A 22,233-nucleotide genomic window follows, 5' to 3' on the forward strand; every position below is an offset into this window, starting at 1 on the left:
TTTGTTAATGTGTCCACCCCCTGTATAGCCTATTCTCACATACTATATATATCCTATTGAGCACCAGCTTAATATCCCCACAGGGATCATTTTAGCTTCATCTGATCTAATCTAATATACATATTCTGGAAAGGTTAGTGTTACATGGCTTAATGTGTCCGCCTCAGATTGTGTGTGTGTGTGTGTGTGTGTGTGTGTTCTGGTGTGTGTTCTGCTCGTTGCGAGCTGAGACAGCGCTGCGTACTGGCCTCCTGGCTGAGTTTGAAGCTAAGTGGATTAGCATATCTCCCATGTCAGCTCCATTCACTGTGACAGCCTGATGACATGGGACTGTGTGACGACTGCGACCCACCTGACGTCCACGGCTCAGGCCTCCTAGCAGGTGGTCTGACTCTGGGAGGGAGAGAGACAGGGTGAGAGACTGAGCCAGAGGTGGGGGGAGTCAGAGATGGGCTTATAGAAGGCAAAGTCATGCTCTCAGCAGTTACAAGAGTTTAGGTAGACAGGAACCATGGCGTTTTATCTCTGATACTAGTTGTGGAGAATGTATGCTTTATTTTTGCTTCAGTAAATGAAGCCCTAGTACTACACTTAAGGAGTTTTTTGTATGCTCAAAAATAGGTGGTACGAATTTAAGCATGGAACTTCTAATTGCAGCAACTCTGCCCATTGATCTCCACAAGACCACTGCTGGTCATTTAACTGTTACATTACAGAAATCCCAAATCAAACTCTTTCAAGAACACACAGACATATTCCCTGACTTCCCTTTTTCTTGCTCACACCAGCCTTCCTCTCTTCTACAGTTCTCCCTTCTCTTTATTCCATCTCCTCTGCTTCTCTTACACCTCATCTTCTCCTTCAGTACCTTTCCATCCTTTCTCACTTCTCCTCTCCTACCACACAGACTCTCTAGTCTCCCATGACCCACCTCACTTTCTTTCTCTCTCAGCCTCCTCCCCCGCCACCACCCTCCTCCTTCTCCTCCTCCTACACAGTCTCGTGCCGGCCTAGCCAGGCAATGCTAACACTTTTGTCAGGGTGATTAATAGCACGCTGGATTGTCGTTAATTCACTGGCTAATGACTGGAGGGAGTGGGCGAGAAGAAGAGAAGAGCAGAGCGGAGCAAGACTGGAGAGTAATAGACTGATGTATGGGTGTAGGCTGCTTTCAGTGGCAGAGGTGAATATCATCACACACACACACACACACACACACACACACACACACACACACACACAGCCCCCCTCCCAGTACCCACCAGTACAATCTCAGACATACAGCTACTGTATGGTAACCAGAAAAGGCTCAGATGTAGCACACATGCAGGTGTACATGTCACTCAGTTTTGGCACATGTGCCAAAACATGTGGCATGTTTTGGCACATGTGCAATCCACATGGGTTAGAGAATAGGCATTGGCTGTACATTTCTTTTATTACTGCAAATTTGTAACTTTTCCAAAAGTGTTGCTCAAAAATTCAACTAATTCACGTTATTTTAAGATGAATTGATTTGTGTTTGAAACGACAGCTGTAAGTTACAGTAATAGTAAAATTGAGTATCAGGAAACCTTGATGCTTGAAGCTTTTTTGCGGATTTTTATTTGACTGTGGCTCGTAAAATTGGTTCTTAAAATCGATAAAATTGTCACTGGCTTTTATGGGAAAATTGCCGTAATTTAAAATTGAGTTATTAACACTAAAACAAAAGATGTCTCCCTTACACATATGCACACGCTGACTTGCATACAGATAGTCACACAAGCTACCCTTTCTCCTCCCTGGTTAATAAGAATGTATGGGTTTGTTCTGCACGTTGTCTGCCTTGGTGCTCCCTTAGCTGGCTGTCTGGCCTCCCGAGTGGCTTGCTTAATGAAGCTGCACCTCAAGTGGGTGTAGGGACACACACACACACACACACACACTCAAAGGGAAGAGCGAAAAAGACAGACATATGCTCTAGTTTTTGTCACTGATTTCTGTCACATTTCTGTGACTGCATTTTTCTTTAACATTTATGTGAGTGTTTTTAAGAGTTGATAATGTCACTGGTCTGGTGCCACTGTCCCACAAATGTTTCCCACGTTCGGGAGCCTTGTATAAAGAGAAATATATAAAACATTTACTCTCAGTAGCTGCTATGGCATCTTAAGTACCAATGCCTTGGTTTAAATCAAACTCTGGTTAAGTATGTTGTTTAGATAAGTTTAGTTCTGCCTGGACAGGCTTTTCACAGTAAAGCTGACCCTCATTTAAATAATTGCTGAAGGTGGTGACAGTAAAGATGAGATATGTAGATGTGAAACTGAGCTCCCTATGTGAAGGTTTTGGTTTTTATCATCACTGTTTCATGTTAAATCATGTCTCTTTTTTTATTTCACTGTCTTCTCATCTTATTTTCATGTGTTTCCTCCTTTTCACTTTCTCATTTTACCTGCCAATCTCTTCTTTTTTCCCTCTATTCTTCCTGTTATATCCAGCTCCTTTCTCTATCCATCCTCTCAGTTTCCGCCCCTCTTCCCTCTCTCTCGACCCTCCCCCGGGTGATGTTTGCAACTCAATTTGGCAAATGTAACTCAATATTGATTATTATTAATATTTATCATGTTTGTGAACATGTTTTCTTCTAGCGCTATTAATCTGCCCTGTTAATAAATGTCTGCAGCAGCCTGGGCCCCTTGGGACCAGAGGGCCACCACACACACACACACACACACACACACACACACACACACACACACACACACACACACACACACCTTCTCTCAGCTGCCAGTAGGTTGCCTGCTGTCTTCTATTTACCTGGAGGCTTGATTTCAGCACACACACACACACACACACACACACACACACACACACACACACACACACGCACGCGCACGCTATGGAGGACAGAATGCCTTTAGGCTGCTCAGCACAAATAACACATCAATACATCAGCCGTGTTGTATCAGCGCTACACACATACACAAAAGTGCACACTCCACTCTGTTCCTTATTGAGCTGCAGTGTCCAAATTCAGTCCAGTTGTCTGTTGTTTTTACGTGGACATGTTGAAATGTTCACAAGTGCTGTGAATATATTTTTTTTTACTGTTCAAATACAAGTGAAAGGAAGTATGGGAGAAACAAACTAAAGCATAGAGACAGAGAACAGGCTAGGGACAGCTCCCCCTAGCAGGTTTTATAGACTGATAACCAGTCAAAGATAGTAAGGGAAGAGCAGCTCATACAGTGTGTATGTGCATAGATAATAAATTGTTTTGTTTACATGTCATTTTTGGTCATGTTGGCACTTAAAGTAATAAAGACAGTTTTACACAGACAGGAGAGAAGCAGTATAAACCGTGACTCACAATAGCATAAACCTTAATGTAGCAGTTAAAAATCTTAGGCTTATTGTGTAATTATTATGCAGAACAGCAGTACATGTGCATCCCTGTGGGGAAAAAACACAAATTTAACCACACCATCTTTTCATTTGCCCTTTCTTTCTTTCTATGTTTTTCTGGCCCTGTGCTTCTTTACCCACTCTGAATAAGCCATGTTGTAGTTTTAAGTGTTGCTTTGAAATGTTCCCTGGTGCTTTTACAAGGGGAAGTGTGGCGTTCTCGCTTGCTGGTATTGTAGCTGACTGTGCCCCCATTGCTCACTCAATACTTCCAACCATACACACAATCACACACACCTTCTCCCCTGAACGCTCTCCTGGCTGCCTCGTCACATACTTCCATTTATACGTCATTTTGAATATAGTGCCACCGTGGAAAATACACCATTGTACAGTTTTTCACCTCTCACTCACTCTACCTTTGATTTGCACTCGTTTGATTTTTACAGCTGCCTCTCTCCTCCGCCCCTCCTGTTTTAAAACAGAGGGTGTTTTGGGGCTCTTTTGTGTGGAGACAGAATCATCAAAGGCCTGCTTAATACAGAGGAACAGGTACCAATATCACTCTGTGGCCCAATAATGCAGCTAAGTGGGACCATATTGATGCAATATAGCGGCACAAACAGCAGATTAAGCTTCGGGTTTGAATGCCGCCCCTCACACACATATGTGCACATGTACGCACAGAGCTCCCACATCAAAATGTTTGGTCATTTATTGCTCAACCAGCTACCCATTTTTCATATCTGTCATGGTCCACACATTCTCCCTCTGCCTTCGATTTTTTTTCTTTCACCAGACGATCTTTTCTCCCCATATTTGGAGCCGGTGCAGCATTTTGCATAGTTTTGCCTGTTCCCTGGATACTGTCTTTTCATCAGTGGCTGACTTTTGCTTTTGAATTGAACCAGATCAATTTACGGCCAGACAAAGATACAGTCTCTGTGTGCATTGGAGGGGGAAGGCAGTGAGGGAAATAGGACGTGTGTGCTTTATGATGGCCATCATTGGCACACACAAGTCCTATTTCCAGCTCTCTTTTCTTGTTATCATAGCCACAGCCATGGCTCCACTGTGCTGCTTGCTCTCTAGCAAAGCGTACACCTGGCTCTGAATGCTCAAACTATTGTTGGCATCCATTCTAGCCTGCAGTCTGCGGTGTTTTACACATGTGCATCCCTGTATACAAGTAAAGAATCTTGAACTACAGTTTTACAAAGATTTATGATTTTTCTCAATGAAGGGCATGGCTGCTTATTCTTTAAGACATGAGTTGGTCCTTATTTGATGCAGTATTTATAGGTTATTTCCAAGAATTTCTGCACGCAGTCAGTGTTGTTCCTTTCTACCCAGACTACGTCGACAATACAGCTCAGACTATATGCCACAAGGCACATGTGTTTGTGTGCGTCCAGGCAGACGGCAGAAAATGACTTCAGATCTCTATCTTTCTGCATTTAAGTCTAGAGTGCTCTGATTAAACACAACCACAGAACAATTTGCCCGTTGTAAGGCCCTCCGATTAAACTGCTGATTTTCAGCACAGTGTTAAGCTATTTTGCCATGGCAACGCTGATTACATTGTTATCAGCATTTCATATCATTTTTAGCATTTTAATTTTTTTTATCTTGACTCTTGAAAGGAAGTATAGTCAGACATTTTTTTATTGTATCGTGTTATGTGGTTGCCTCGCATGTGCTTACTGTACCTTGTATATTTGACGTTGTTAAATGTGTATTTTAGAGGTTAGTGTCTATAAATGTCGTATCTACGTCATGTCTTGTAATTCCACTGTGACATGCAGTAATTATGAGATATCATCTTTACCTACAACACCATCTGATCTCTTGCACATGTGTTTAGAGTACAGTAACAGCTCCTGCAGTTGCAAACAGATGTGTGTTTGTGTGATAGCCTGCATCTGTGTTCATACATGCTCTAAAATCTTTGTTATTGCAAGCCATGCTACAAAGCAAAGAGCTCCGTTTATGGCACGCATTTACAATTTATCAAATAAATGGGATGCCTTCATGTGGCCTGGGCCTGGCTCTCAGGCAGAGCAGCGTAGTTTTCCACTGGAATAACAGCCGCTGAACAAGCAGCCCATTGTAGCCGCAGCCAACACCGGGACCCCCAAGGTGCGAATTAATGATTGACCCCTGATGTAATCAGGATAAATAGCTCCCCGTAAAAGAGAAAGAGATGGTGAGAGGAACAGAGAGAGAAAGAACAACATAAGGAGCCAGGGAGAGGAAGGCACTATCTGGCCCGGGTGCTTTTTAAGAAGCCCTCAGGGAAACGAACCTAGCATCTCTTTCTGGGTCTTTTGAGACCCAGAGCTAACATACAGCTGTTTAAAAGCAGCTCAGTCGTCAGTTTTTAGACTCTTCGCCTCCTCCTCTTCATCCTCTTCCTGGCCCCTTTCATTATTTCCCTGCTTTTCCCTACTTTTCTCATCTGCAACTGTTTTTGGGCACTGGTCTAACATGGTCCACTTATCTCACAGAGGGAAGGAGAGAGACAGCTTTTTTCTGGTGGCGAGTAATCTAAAAAGTTCACAGTTTTTTCTTCAGGCAAGTTTTTTATGAGTTAACTAAGTTACAACTGAGAGTTGAACTTGTTTAATATGACACTGTGTTTGCCATTTCTGCCTCTCTTTACTACTTTATGTGTATCACAAAAGATGTTTTGTTCATTAAAATTAAGAGGTTTTTTTTTCTTCTCTTTCTCCTTGTTACTCAATTATTTGACGTAGCGATCTGTGCATTTCTTTGTGCACAGAGGCTCTTAAAGCCAAATAGTATTTAATAGATTTTCCGAGGCTGTCTTTCTGCTTGTCAAAATTGCTCTCAATGGGTCAAGTGCCAGTGAGAGTGGGGGAGTGAAGAGGGAGAGGGAGTGAAAAAAAGAGTGTTTAATAGCCTGAAAACACTTTTGATTGTGCAGACGGAGCAGCAGATAGGGCCGAGTTATAAAACTTTAATTGATCTGTGAAAAGTGGAAGCTACTGCTGGCTCACTTGTTCCAATGCTTAATTGCATGCCTGTTCTGAGCCCCTATGAAACAGTGATCATTAAAAAAATGGGTTATTTTCCAGTCAAAATCACTGGATGACGCAGAATCAGTCATAAAAGGCTGGGGTTTACTGCTGCAGCTTTATATGATAAGTTTCCTGGATCTGCAGGTTTGCCAGGCGCTGAAAAGCCCTTGTCGCATGCTTTCATAGTTTCACATTTCACATTTAAAACATACATGTCAGTTAATTTAACAGCTTTCACAGTCCACATCTGTCATTGGGCAGAAACCCAAATATTTATCAAAGAACAAAAAAAGTGATACACTGTGCGATGAATGTGCTCTTGTACAATTTCAGTGATGGACTTTTTCTACTTTGTTTTTATGATTAGATCATTCAATCTTTCTACAATGTACAAGTCTCAGTTTTTACTGCCTCACCTTTTTAAGCATACACAAATAATTGTTTAGAAATCAGTCCACTCCTAAAACAGAAATAAAAAATATTCATTGTTTTTTTAGATAAACTTATTAATGATGCATATCTATTGTATTAAAACTCAACCCACAAACTTTCATTGTGACCTAATAAAATTTCATGTACTAACAAGCACATTTTTAAAATGTCATGTTGCAGCTCCAGCTAAGATCTGGGAAGTGGTGGCAGGCTTGGCAGCAGACTAGATGGAGGCTAACAGAGGGAGAAAGCTTGATTGGAACCACTCCTGCTGTAATTTTGGGCCTAGTTAGCCTGCTGATTGCCAGTCCCTGTGTTTAGATAGTAAAACTGCAGTGGTGCTTTGACTAAAGACACCAGGATCTGTCCAAAGAGCAAAAGAAGGAAACACACATAGATGTGCTGAGACTAACACACACACACACACACAACAAATAAGTACAGACTAGGTATTGAACCTCTAGGTATTGAACCTCTATACTTTCTTTGGCACCTACTATTGAAAACTGTCTATTTATGAAAATTGCTTTCATAAAAGAAACATGTTTGTATTCCTCAAAATAAGATATAGGTATTGTCTTGGTATCAGTACAAAATTCCAGGTATCGTTGCAGCACTGATGTTCAAAAAGGCATATGGCAAATAATGTGCTGTTAAAGAGCCCACATACCCTACACAGCAAAGGAGCTCGCTGAGATGCATTTGCTAGAAAAAACATCTTCAATAACACATTTAAGGAAATGGGATGAAACTTAAACCCAAATGTTATGTACATCAACACACACACACACACACACACACACACACACACACACACTTAAAGTGCTCATCCTCATTTTCACTCATGTTGAAATGGTGGGATCCTTGAGCGCAGGCACAGTCAATCTCTGGATGAGACAATAATGCTCGGTGACGAGGCCAACCAGGTCAGTGATAGACACAGCGATTATTTGTAAGATGAGTCCTGGCAGAAAGCAGTGGAATGCGATGGAATTGAGAACTTTTCCCATCGACGACTTGGCTAACTTAAAGCTTCTTCTCTTCGTCTGTCTGGCTCTTCTCACATAGCCTCTGAAAAACCTGTGATCTCAGCATCTTGTAGCTTAAGGCCATCAGATGGATAGGTATTCTTTTCTCGGGACAGCCCAATTCTTTCATTACACAGAGTGGTTTTCTAACAGTTTAGGTTTGGAGATTGAAATGGAGTGTGTTTTTTTTTGTAATTCAGGGTCAAGAAGCCATTTAATGCCTAGTGTCTGCTGAGAGGTCTTAGTCTCTGTCTGAGTTTAATAGTATAAATGTGGCTGGGTAAAACCGAGGTTTTTTCTTTTTTCCTAACGTGTTGACAGTAAAATCCATGACCTTCATTATGTAATCTCCTAGGAAATTGTATGTTGTGTTATACCTCCTCTGCCTGCCTAGTAACAATTGTCTGTATATGGGTTTTGTGTCATAGATGACAGCGAGCCAGTGGACAGCATGTACGACACAGAGGCCGACCTCCCGGGTTTAGCGGGCGGAGGTGGTACCGACAGCCCAGAAGACGACGCAGAAGACGGCGTCATCAACATGTCCCCCCTGCCCTCACCAACTCCTTCCCATCCAAACAATAACAACCACCACCACCTGCTGCACCCCCACATCTACGCCACCCACCACCACCACCATCTTCACAACAACAACAGCAGCAGCAATGACCAGGACTTCACCACACCCAAGGAGGGCTCGCCCTACGAGGCGCCTGTCTACATTCCCGATGACATTCCCATTCCCAGCGAACTGGAGCTGCGGGAGTCTTCTGTTCCTGGTGCCGGCCTGGGCGTTTGGGCCAAGACCTGCATTGGTGCTGGCGAGAGGTTTGGTCTGCACAGCACGCTGCATCACGAGGCCACGGGCAAAGACAGCTCCTTCGGATGGGAGGTAGGAACCAGCCAGGCTTCTTTGTACTTTGTTTTGGGTTATTTACAGGTTTTTTTTTGTACTTTCATTTCACTGTCTCTCACTTTTGACCACTTACATACAGTACTTTGTGGCACAAACACAAATGTACAGTAAGATATGAGATCGAGAAGATGAAGCAACACTGAAAAGGGTAAGTGAGTGAACGAGCCGCTCTTCATTCATTCACATTCTCAGCCATCACTCTTTATCCACTGCCAATCTCATTATCACCAAAGATGCCCATTCCATTTGCATCCCTGTTGTGATTGGACCTCATTTTTTTTGTCCTGCACATACACACACACATATACAAATCACACTCGTCCAGAATTCCAGCAGCACAGCAATGTCAGATGGAAAAATCGGGCTGATTAGTGGAGGTATCAGCTTTTCTGGGCGTCGGTCCGAGCAAGCACACTCATTTGGTCACGCCACCCGATATGGAAATGGAAGAAGCATGGCCCAATGCGGTGGCGGCATATTGAACTATTAATTTTCATTTCAACATGACATTAGAGGATATTGAAGTTGCTTCAGTAAGCTCATTAGTGAAAAAAAAGACACTCCTGATCTCTGTCTCCCTTTCGTTCTTTCTCATGTGCCTAATCAGAGATGAAATATACTGGCCTGCTTTTCATTTCACTGACTCCTTGACTCTTCATTTTTAGGGGACCGGTCATTCACATAGTCTAATATTACATTTGTTTGTAATAAGGAATAGAGACTTTGACAAGTTAATCATTGAAACACTGTGTTGGAAAGGGCATGATGTGCTTCAATTGGACACCACCAGCTGATGATGTACACAGTTACAAGTTAATACAATTTTAAATGCATTCATACAGTGATTTTGGAATTCTGGTAACTATGTAAGGGATAATCACCGAGAGGCAGGGCAATGAACAGTTTGATATGCCCGGCTTGTGGACGGCTTTCGGTAACCTTCCACAAGCCGGGCATATCAAACTGTTTATTGCCCTGCCTTGAGGTGATTATCCCGTTTATTCTACTTCTTGCTTGCCAACATAAAACAATTCAAATACTTTAATAATTATGCTTTTTCTTATTCGTATTGCATGCTTATTAAATGTATACTCTCTTTGAGTTCATCTCCCTCAAAAAGTAGTCCCCTTTAGAACTACGGTGAATAACGTTAGCTCAGCTGTAGCTAATTAGTTTCTATAGCAACCACACAACTGACAACAACAAACACACTGTCAGTCTAACCTTCTGGTGGCTCTTCCACTCTGTGAAAACCTTGATAGCAAAGGCAGTTGCCTTTTTTGTGTTTGATTCAAGGGCCCCGTCTTCAATTGTACGCAGCTCCTCATCTGTCAGATCTCTGAAACGGGTACCCTGGGCCTTGTCTTTCTCTGTTGTCATTCCGTCGTTCTCGTCGCTCTTTAACCAGTCCTCAAATGTCTTCCCTACTCCAAATATATTAAAATTGACAATGAATTCGTCCATTTTTAAAACACTGTAATATTTAGAACTACGGCGAATAACCTTAGCTCAACTGTAGCTAACGTTAATTAGTTTCTATAGCAACCACACAAGGCTGCATCTGATCACTAACGTTAGTTTAATAACGTAGTTGCTTACATTGTATCTTGCTTGCGAAATCGACTGACCCTCTTTTTTCTTGTTTTCTTGTAGAGCTAGAACGAACTTTATGGTAATGAAACATCACAGATGTCTGCTGCTGATCTGTTCCTTGAAGTAAACATTTAGGCAGACAGAGTAGAACTAGTATCGTGAAAGCAAGAAAGATTCTTTTATAAAAGCAGATTGTAATACTTCAACCTTGTGCTTGTCAATAAGTTAAACAGGAGCGTAAAATTAGTATATATATATATATATGGTATATATTTTTGTTGTTTTTATAAATATACACATATAGTAAATATACTATCGCTGAAATACTCCTAAAAGTATGGTTATGAATCCCTTACTGACAAGATTTGAAAGAAATCCTTTAATGGGTTCAGTGTGAAGAACTCCTGGTGGTTTCCACCAAAGCCTTCATTTCTCTTTTCACCCTGTTTTCTTCCTAACAGTTGTAGGAGCATGCAGGCGATTAGAGCACACAGGCACACGCTATGTGGCAGTGTGCCAGGATGAACGTTTTCCTTTTTAAAGTTCATATTATGGCTAGTCATTCGGGGTGCAAAGGGCACCTCTCCAAAAGCTACACTCTCCCCGTAGCTCTTGTGTTTTCTCTCAGTTTTCCTCCTCCTTCCTCTTTTCTCCCCAGACACCCCGACTAATGCATATTTATCAGCTAAGCTTTCTGGCTTGTAGGAAAAAAGGCCACCTTCAGCTCTGAAGAGTTACATTCACACGTGCTCGCAGAAATGTCCTGGAAAGGGAGAGATTCAGCATATTGTTGCACTTTTAAGATGTCTAGTTTTTTGGACACTTTAAGGTGGACTTGGAGTGAAGGTGATGTTTAAAAAACCACCTTGTACAGCCCAGATTCTATCACTGACTCATTTTTTTGTTTGTTTTTTTGTTGGAGCAATTATTCTTAGATCAATGTAAAATCTCTGGTGTTTGCCTCCAAACATGTCAAAAGGGAACGATTGATCTGTCGTTTTTTCCCTCTCCTCCTCAATGGTTGTTGGAGGACTCACTCTGGGTTAGGCTGTATTATTTTTTTAAGATATCCTGTCTGGTTTGGGGCTGGAAGGCTTCGGGGGCTCTCCTCTCCCAGACTCTTATCACAGATAGTCATAACAGTCAGTCTGTTGATAGTCATCAACAGACTCCCCTAGGAGTCCCGTACACCCCCTTTCACCATCTACCCCTCTACTCATCTACTGCCTCTGGTCTTAGACAAATAGACAAGCGAGGGAGAAACAGAAGTAATACTGAGTGAAGAAAGATGTTGAAAGAAACCAGAGAGAAACACGGATTGATGGGGATGGATAGAGTAAGAAAAGAGGATGCAAAAATCTATATTTCTCACAGCATCAGATACACTGGAGGAGTCTAATACTCTTCATGGAAATTCTGTGAATGTGTGTTACACCAGTCCTCTGCCAAAACAGGGGGATGTGTTATGAGAGATAATAAGTGAAGTCATCTGAAATCTCTGTGGTGTAAATGTGATCATATCTAACCAAGGCCTCACACATTTTGTCTCCAAAATTGGACTAAGTGCTGAATTTAGTTTTCAGAGTGATTAGTGTAACTGCGCTTCCACTTTACAATAAATGGCAGGATACTGTATTGCGGATGTTGGGTGAAAACATTTTCTTCCCAAAATGCTCCTAAAAAATAAACAGCCTTGATTTTTTTCTTGATGGCGACTTCATTTCAACTTGATTGAACTATCTTAAAATCAGAGGTTGTAGACTACAGTATACTGTAAATGTAGCCCTATAATCATTGACAACATGAAATACCCAAAATTGTAGTTACAGGTTTTTTTTCTCAACAACAATGATATGCCATCTGCAGTAGTACACTCACATCCAAAACAGTTTAACTACATTGACTGCATTTTTGTGGATTTTTTTACTAAGACTGGCAATAACTCATTATGTTTGCTTTGCAAGCGAGGCCAAGCGGCTCTAACAATCACATGGCGGACACTGTAGTGCTTTCTGGATATCTGAGTAGAAGTGTAGATTTGTGGAGAGAAACAGAGAGAGTAATAGAAAGAGAGAGTGAAAGAGTAGCAGTGAGTGAAAGAAGAAAGAGGAAGGCAGAGAGGAAGCCTACTATTGTCTGTCCCGGGGCGCTGGGGAATGGAAGAGGTGTTAACTCAGACTCATTTCAGCGAGACGGACAGCTCAATCTAAGAGCTGCTTTGCTGCAGGCCATGGCCATTCTCTTCTGTCTCAGACTCCCTCTCTGGGCCTGCACCAAGTCATCCATTTAAAAACCATTATGCTTCCCCCTTAGCACAACAAGATAGAACGCCAGGGCCCCAGGTGTGTGTCTCTCTGGTTGTGTGTGTGTAGGGCTGCCAACGCCCCTCAGGATAGGAAGGCTCGAGCTAGCAGAGTGAGGCAAGGCCCTCAGAGAGTCCAGTGTGGGGATCTGCTGTCAGAGTGACTGCTGCTATTATCTGGCCGGTAGATTGGCCTGACTTGCATATTGATAGAGACATGTCACCATACAATGACTGGAGGTATTGTGCACTGACTGGCATTGAATGTATTCACTAATCTGACTCCCTCAGGTGTTCAGATGGCAGGGGAGAGGGCAACACATCTGTGTTTGGAGGTAGCGGTGCATGTTAATAGGAACAAACTGCAAATTTACAGCTTGGATTTATGCGCAATGTTAAATCTTTCCCACAGTAACAACTTTGACTTTGATCTTTAGAGGAAAACCAAGATAAAATCAAGTCTCTCTGTTATGTCTGTATCTGTATGTAACATTTGTGACGCAAACAAACAGTATGACCAAGCCCTATCAAAGCGATATTAATGGTGTTTACTCTCACTTCTCTCTACCCTGTTACCACTGGGCATGTCCTCACACCTCTGAATCATGGCTTTTGACACTCCTCCAGCACATATTAGCTTTGTCTTTTCTCACTATCTTTTGTTTCTCCAGCTTGAGTGTTTGCTATCTCACAAAGTTCTCGCTTGAAGGTCAACGCACACAGCCCAGTCTCATGGCAGTCCGTGAAATGGTCACGTTATTGAATCTATTGATTTGTGTACTGAACACGTTAATGTCGTTATTTTCGTGTGGTGAGCACGAATTTTAAAGTAATGTATTTAAATGGGAAGCATTTTTCGTGATCACAGAACAATTACGGTAGCGAGTAGTATTGATAAGGCGAAAATCCGCGCAGGGAGGTTGGTCGGGGTGGTGGATGGGTCAAACAGCACAGGACTTTCACCACGGAGACCAGGGATCGCGTCCCGCGTATTGCAGTTCCTTTCCGCTAGGGATGTCCCGATCAGGTTTTTTTGCCCTCGAGTCCGAGTCCGAGTCATTTGATTTTGAGTATCTACCAATACCGAGTCCCGATCCAATACTTCTATAAAATATAAAAAAAGAATAAAGAAGAGCGAAAAAACAGATCCAGGATGTTCCTTATTTTTGATTTAATTCACCTTATTTTAACATTCAACAACTCTGTTAACAAACAGAGCACTTCTGTTACATATCTCACAGTTTGCTATGGCAATGTTATTGTCATCAACTTCATAATACCTCCAGACCGCAGACATACTCGCGCTTTCCGCTTCAAGCTTCTGTGTTCTACTTTGCCGGCATTTAACCAATAGCGTCTCTGCAACAAAGTGATGTCATGCCGCACGCGTTGCTGTTTCTGTGTGGAGTCAAAAGGGTCTAACTCTGTGCCACCGCATAACTATAGATGTGTTAAAAAATAATGAGAATATATATACATATATATCCGAGTCCTGATCGGGAGGTAACGTCCGATTCCGATCGAGTCTGAAACCACGTGATCAGGCCCGATTTCTGATCACGTGATCGGATCTGGACATCCCTACTTTCCGCGTTATTCTCTTCCTAACCACAACCGTCCCATTGTTGTCGGCGTCTCCTGCGTGTGACGGTTCCTTTCCCCGTTCTTCTTTTCCTAACCACAACCGTCCCGTTTTTGTGGCCGGCACGTGGCGTTTCATGTCCCCATTGTTGCATGCTACAGAGACCGCGGATCGTGTCCCATCACATGCCGCGTGTGGCGGTCCGTCCTTTTGTTGTTGCCGGCGTGTAGCGTTTAATTTCCCCGTTGTTGCGACCCCCAGAGCAGCCCAGTGTCATGGTAGTTCGTGAAATGGTCACGTTTGAAAATCGTGACCTGTACACAAAATAAACAAGAAAATTGTGACCTGTACATGACTCAATAAATCAAAATAACGTGACCATTTCACGAACTTGCGTGAGACTGGGTTGATGCACATCAGGTGTTTCAACACAACCTCAACAACTGTGAGAAGACGGAGTCACTTGCTTGTCAGTTTGGTCCAGTTACTGGCTGCTGAACTTGTAATTACCAATCGTGGTTTTCTGCCATTGTCAATTTATAGAATATAAATGTAACACAGCAGATTACCTTCAGGGTATTGAATATTTTGAGGCATGATAAGGGCGATATAAGAAGGCCTTATCATGCATTTTGATTCTAGGGATGTGCATTGATGTAGACCCGTTGGACAAGGTCAACACAAATGCTTTCACACACAAAAATATGTATCATAGAGTCCATGTCAGCCCCGCAGCCATATTTGTTTCTTTGCAGCAGTGGACCTTGGGATGACTTTGTCGCCAGGCAAACTTCTTTTTCTCTGTCCCTCATTCTTTTTCTGTTGACTTTTTGTGCGGTGATTTTCCATATCAGTATAATTCACCCAAGCGATGTGTGGAAAGAGGCAAGAACTATGCTAGCTCTTCTGTTTACCCTGTTATTGACTTAGTGATAGGCTAAGACGTCTGGCGGGCCCTCTTATGTCGCCAAGGTCCTACGTGACAGATACCCATCCGGCCATGGCATCACAAATCTCCCTCACCCTCAGTCATCCACTAAATCTCCGGCTTGACAACTCGCTTTTTCACACTTATACTGTGCTTCTTTTGTTTTCGACCTAATCGCTCATCGTCCTTGTCTCCAAACTTTAGGGAGAAGAAGTCCTGGCGCACCCTGACACTTATCTGTCCTGACCCACCTCTCGCCTCCTAAAGTGTTTGCTCTGCTTTTGTGTTTTGCATGAGGAGGGCGGATGCACAAGTTCTTATGATGCAAGATATCCCTATAGGGCATTCAAGGTGCAGCTTGAAACTTGTCTGATCTGTTTGCTTTCTACAGAAAGGTGTTCTTTATCTTGATGTTTGGCCCTTAAGGTGACTGGTACCAAACTGATAGGGCAGAAACTCCCTGAGATTGCCAGGAGACAGTAGTCACACCAAGTGAATGGATAGCATGAGACAGAGAGAGAAAGAGAGGGAGTGAGATAACAACAGGATAGAGTTGTTTCCTGCTTGATTTGACTAATGTGCTTTCTAGTGTTCTCACAGTGACACTCATGTTCTGCTGCTTCAATTATGAGTGTTGGTTAAGGTCAGATAAAGTAAGCCTTTCCTATCCATAACACAGGAAACCATAATCCTATATGAACCCATTTGTTCATCAACTCGTTTGTCTTGAACCCCTACTGTGTAGACTATTGTATAGCATGAGTGAAGCACTTCATGTAAGGGGGGTCATTATCATGTCTTTTAGTAATCAAATCAGGACCATGCTCTGATGAGCTTGGGCTTGAGCTGAGATTACTTCTTAAAGCCACTTAACAGGAGAAAACAGCAGGCCTTCCTAGTTTTACCTCCTCAGATCTAGTTTCATTGGAAAGTATAGGATGATTGTATATTAAAAGGTCAGTTCACCTACAAATTTGCCCTGGTACTGTCTGGTTAGCTTTGAGATAATCCAACAGTGAAACTTCTGCTGCCGCCTCTATATAACAGAGATAGATAGTGAATAGAATTCCTTTGTTGTGCAAAACATATGAAAGTTTTGAGAAAGCAGATTTCTCAAAGTCTTTCTCAAAACATGTTTTTCTGATTTGGGTGAACAGTCCCTTTTAAGTCTTTCACTAATATCAGGTTTAACTGACAAGATCCACAAGATGAAATGCTGCATTGAGGAACAGACAATGTGACACATACTTAAAGTATCCCGATATTACACCAGTGCTGTGATGACAACCATCTTTTCACAAAGAGGAATCTTTTAAAATCTTTTAATGGTGAAAATTGTGAATATATATTTATAGCTAACTTCATATTTTTCAGGATTGATTATATGAAATTATGTGTTAAGGTAAGGATTACTTTGGCACATGTGCATATAGCCCCCTCATTGTAATGAAAGGGATATCAAACCTGTGGTTTCTAATAACAGTATTGACCAACAGTGTGCGGTTTTCTGTCATCATTATTTGACTTTGACAGAAACCCCAAGTTTACACACGGAGCAAAAACACCAGAGAGAGAGCGTAACACCACAAGTCCTAGGCCTGGGTGCTGTAATATCTTCCATTCACGTTCATTTTATGTAGGTTTTAAACATGCCATTAGCCAATTTAATCCAATTTTCCCAGCTTTCGGAGCACTCCAGTGGAACAGATTCCATCTAATATTAAACATATGGTTGTCGTTGCCCCTAGAAACACCACAGCAGCGCTGGGCTTTTTTTAAGAAGCTGTTAAAGACAAGCCCCCTGTGTCCCAGTGCAAACCGTTGTCAATTATCTTCAATGAACACTGTAATTGATAACGAGGAAGCAGGGCAGCAAATTAAATGTCAGGTTTGATTAGAAGCCTGATACCTTATCATTTGTTCATAACTCGTTACCAACATCTGTTAATTAGTTAATAAATTAATTTGCAGGGCTCAGATGAAAGGTGCGCAGGCTCCCGAGGAAGTACATCGGGCAAAGTCATCCATCTTTGAAGAGAGTGGAACTCGACAAATATTGTCCCTGGGATTTGGGCTGTTATTACTTGGTCATTGGTTTCAGACCTCCGCCACTCCAACCAAGTGTTCTCAATGGAACCTATTGTTTGCCTGAATAACCCCCCCCACCCCACAGTCTCCTCACACATCTCCACCACAATGCTATCCTTTATTGCAGAAGGTTTTTCTTAGCAGACGCGCTTTAAACATTAAATTAAAAACCCTCACATTGGCTCATCAGTCCTCTATGGTGAAGTGCAGGTAACTCCTGTCCAATCCCCCTCTCTTTCACTATGTATCTTGTGAAACCCCATCGTTCATCATTGCCCTGATGAATAGTCCCATCAGTTAGGGCCTCAGGGCAGGAGCAGACAATAATGCTGCTCTTTGCCACGTTTGTTGAAGATGATGACATTTATCAAATGCTGTTTATATTGCTGATTAGATTTATGCTATTATGTAGACATACCCTTTTCCGCCTTCCCAGCTCTTGCTGCTTATATTAGCTATAAATTAGTCATAAAACAAAGCTAATTTTATCTCAGCTCTGTCATATTCTGTAAAATATATTTTCTATTTATAATTATGTTGTGTGCCCTGCAAGTGTATAGGTGCGAGCCCTTCAATGCCAGACCTTTGTTAGTCACAGATCACTGACTCTTTCTTCCATTTTCACTCACTTTCCTTTTCTCCCTCGCTTTAAATCCCAATCCCTTGTGCTACTTAACATTTCTATGACTCAAGCAGGAGGTGGTGACCTATTAATCAGGTTCCCGTGGCTGTTGTGATTGCCATTTTCCATAATCAGATACACAACACGGCCTAAAAGCCTTGGCTGTAGAAATACTTATTTTCGTTAACTCTTACAGTTCTTGTGCTGGAGACCTTAATCCATGAGTAGTGAGCCCAGGAGGAAACTGGACTGCACGGCTGTGCCTTTTAAATACTTTTGTAGTAGGTATAAGTACTAACATTTCAGTACAGTGTGTGTCTTTGTCAGATTCAAACTGTCATGGTACAAACAGAGAGTATAAAGCCCTCAAAAGCATATAACCAGTCATCTTATATTAAATATAAAAGTTCAGGTAACCTTCACATTCTCTGTTTTTGACAAGTTTATCTTTGTTTTTTAAAGCTCCAGATATATGCAGTATTAATCTATGGTACATTGGGTGTGTATATATACTGTAATGTGATTCCACACAAACATGTACAGGCATATAAACTGTACATTACCACACGCACATACATCCACACAAACATAAAGAGACACAGGCTGGCAGGTTACCATGTTATTCTTTCCTCTACTCGGTCATTTAGAATAACAGTCTAGAGTGAGAAGCTAAGCACGATGACGACATTCGATCTAAAAACAGTGTTGAATTGTTGAAGTGTCGAACACACCGAGACGTCTTTATTTTGGAAAGTCTCCGGAATCGCTCGGGTGATTTTCGCTCATTTTCTCCACCACTGTCATTGGAAGCAAGACCCAGAGTCTTGTCTGCACGAGACAACAAGGAGGTTTTGACAGAGTCAGGATTTGTAGAGGTGTGCTTATGTGTGTGCGCACGCTTGTGTGTGTATCTATGTGCCCATTTCTGTCTGTTAATCATCTTGGGCACCGGCCCGCCCTCCACGTAATCCTAAATCTGTCAAATTTCCCCAACTAAAACAGGATCTCACCAGGAGTTTGGTGTAATATCTTAATTTAGTATGAGTGCTTGTGTCAAGATGACAAATAACAGTTTAAACAGATGTTTCCCAGACATTTAATTTATGAGATATCATTGCCTCATTCAATTTTGTTTGCACTATTCTGCACACTAGTCACTGTGACAGTGCATGTTTAATCACTGTAATGTAAATGCACTGGTATGGTATAGTTCATTTTGATGTCATCGTCCGAGGTACAGTAACTGTAAGAATATGCATTATAACTGCTTGAACATTTTTTGACTGGGATATTTATTTATTATGTTTTCAGATGGCTAGGAAAATGACAGCATTAAAGTATTTGAAAGTTAATGAGACACCATTGTCTGGCTATCACCAGACCAAGCTCAATCTTTTAAGATTGAACATTAGTCTGGGGAGTCTGCTCTGTATTTTCTCTGAACAAAAGGCGTGATCAACGGGCAAAGTTCAAATGACTCTGTACACAATTGGATAGTCCTTCAACCAATCAGACCAACGATCCGGGTGACGTAGCAGCGACAGCAGCATCAACAGGTTGCTGCACTTCGGTGCAAGCATTATAAGCCCCATACATTTGTTGAATGTAAACAAAAAGCTGCTTGGTCGCTTCTCTATCGTCATCGTGATAAACCCGCCAATAGCGGGCCAGGTGGATAAGCCAGTTTGTGATTGGTTCCCGCAAATTTGTGACAGAAGCAGGAGAGATAAACGTACAGGTTTCCAGCCTGAGCTGCTGGGCGAAATCAAATCACCGGCAGATCGGGCTGGGTTTACCCAGTCTAGAGACACCATATTAAATACTTCTTTAATCATAGCTCATGAATCAAATAACATATTAGGCAAGTGATGACATCCACACAGCTGGTTTTACTTTGCAACTACAGCTGTCACCAAGCCGTTTATTTACATGTAGGTGTAAAAGAGACTCTTTATTTATTTATAACACTACTGCTTCGTCACTGCTGAACCCTTTAGACGGGTTGATATATGCAGTCACAACTAACACAAGATAAACACAAATAAATCCTAGTCCTCACTTCAATCTCACCATGGGGAACAATAACCTGACTATTAGTTCAGGTTGTTCCAGAACGAAAGGGAAGTAAGTAACTAACTTAACTTGAGATCTGCAGATCTTCTTAATGGTCAGAGCAGTGCACTGCAAGCCTCTCAGCCATTCTGTCCTCTATAAACATCATATGATTCTACTCTGTGTCCCTCTTTCTGCAGAGGAGGTGAGCTGATGTTGGTGCAGCTGGTACACAGCGGTACCCAGCTTGCCACCCGGTACCACGGAAGGGTGGGGGAAAATACTGAAAAATACTCTGTTTCTCTGAGACTCTTAGGCCTGAGCCATGTGATACAGTTGTAATGCCAAACAACAGAACAAAAGCATTGTCATTTTGCAAGAGTGTAAATGTATGTGCCTATGGCCCCCACCTTTACCTGCAGATAATATTGGTTACAATTCTGACAAGAACATCTCACTATTATCTTGTTATTATCTTCATGTATGCTTCCCCACCACTTCTGTATGTTATGTGCCATTCCTCATTATTTAATAGTTGAGATCAAATACTGGACATAGTTTATAATGAACCTCTTCACACTGTTATTTTATTGAGTGTTTCTGGTGACAAAGCCTGCTCCCCTCTGCTGGCCAAGAGCTCACAATGCCACTTTCTAAACAAGTTCTAAGTGCTTTTAATGTTGTGTGGCCGATGTTGTTTATTCAGGGAGGGAGAGAGAGAGAGGCAGCCTTTCTATTACAACTGTAGATAAACATACAAGTGCACAGTATAAGAGCACACTAGCAAACACACACATTCTTTCACACACACTTGAAGCAAGGTGCCTACCAAACCACTCAAGCAGTACAAACAGTACTTTTTTCCAACTTTTCTGTGAAGTGGGGAATGCGTGACAGGCGTCAATTCTGTCTTTACACCACTTTTCACATCCTATTTTTCTGTTTTCATCTCTTTACCCCTGTTGTCGCACATTTGCAGTATGTTCACAAATACACACACACACACACACACACACAGGAGACACAGACACACACACACGCACGCGCGCACGCACACACGCACGCACACACAGAGAGATCACATTCCCCTCTCTAGCATTCACATGATGGATCACCACAGGGCCTTCTGAGAATCCCTCACAGAGTATCCTTCACGTATATACAAACATATTACAATGCTTGCAGAGAGCAGACTTTGATCTCTTTTCTCATGCCAATGTACTGTCATGTGTTGATTTCTGTGAATCACATTATGTGCTTTTCATGACAAAATACAGGGCACGGGCTTCAATTATACCCAGATCACAGACTCAAATCTTTTCTTTTGTGATTTATTGATTTTCAACCCCCTCTCTCAATCTTATGTGCCCTTCCTCTCTATTTCTCCTCTCCTTCTTTTCTTTTCGCTCCCTCCTCCTCTTTTCCTGGCCTCTGGGGTCCCAGTGCTTCTAATTCGGCCTTATCAGTGAAGTAATTTAGCTGCCACAGCTTGGGTTTCTGTTGCGCGGCGAGCGGCCCCATTGTCCTGCCCTGCTGTTGCTGAGATAAACCCTCAGATTGAACAAAGTCCGCGCTGACCTTTACAAACTCCCAAATCTCGCTCGGTACACCCCTCCAACAGAGATTCTCTCTGCCTCAAGCTCTTTTCTTAGGGTGGGAGGGGGGCTTGGGGCACATCAAGTGGGAGGGCCAAGGCGAATGAGTATGTGTGTTCATGTGTATGTGTGTGAAAGAGTGAGTGTGTGGGGTCAGGGTGGATTGAGTGAGCGTGAGATGGACAGGGGAGAGGGATTAAGATGGCTGACTGAGCCTGTCTATATTTCCAATGGTACTTCGCTCTGAGAGGGAGGCCGAGGAGGAAAAAGTGCACTGCAAGCAAAGCATTCAAGTGTGCTTTTTTTCTGTCTCCTTCAGACTGCGAGAGAAGGCTTTTGTGAACAACATTCTCTGACCTTCCTGCCTTCAACGTTCAACCAGAAATATGATTTCTTTGACAAAAAAAGAGACAGTTTGTGTCTGAGTTCCTCGTACTTGCTGTTGATGACTCTGAAACAGCTCATTGAGAGAACCCTGACAAAGGCACAGTTGAACCCCTCGTCTTACCTCCATTGTTATCTATCATGTCCTTCATTCCTTGGCAGAAGGCCCAAGAGGAGTCTGTCGGGATTGTTGCTTTGACACACAGTGAAACGGCTAGAGAGGAACGGTTGAAGCCAAGTGGATGGGGTGGGGGTCGATGCTGTGCAGGGGAGGTTT

The 22,233-nt window shown here is 42.4% G+C and overlaps 1 protein-coding gene across 10 annotated transcripts in view; it reads left to right on the plus strand.

Moving 5' to 3' along the window:
- Positions 1-22,233, plus strand: part of prdm16 (PR domain containing 16) — a 187,674-nt gene that overhangs the window by 50,828 nt on the left and 114,613 nt on the right. For all 10 annotated transcript variants that reach the window (XM_031286468.2, XM_036008261.1, XM_031286465.2 and 7 more), the window contains exon 2: positions 8,323-8,786. In XM_031286468.2, the coding sequence (XP_031142328.1) occupies positions 8,323-8,786 (464 nt within the window). The remainder of the gene's footprint in view (positions 1-8,322; positions 8,787-22,233) is intronic.

The sequence above is a fragment of the Sander lucioperca genome, chromosome 12 (genome assembly GCF_008315115.2).
Source record: "Sander lucioperca isolate FBNREF2018 chromosome 12, SLUC_FBN_1.2, whole genome shotgun sequence".
In the NCBI taxonomy this organism is placed as follows: domain Eukaryota; kingdom Metazoa; phylum Chordata; class Actinopteri; order Perciformes; family Percidae; genus Sander; species Sander lucioperca.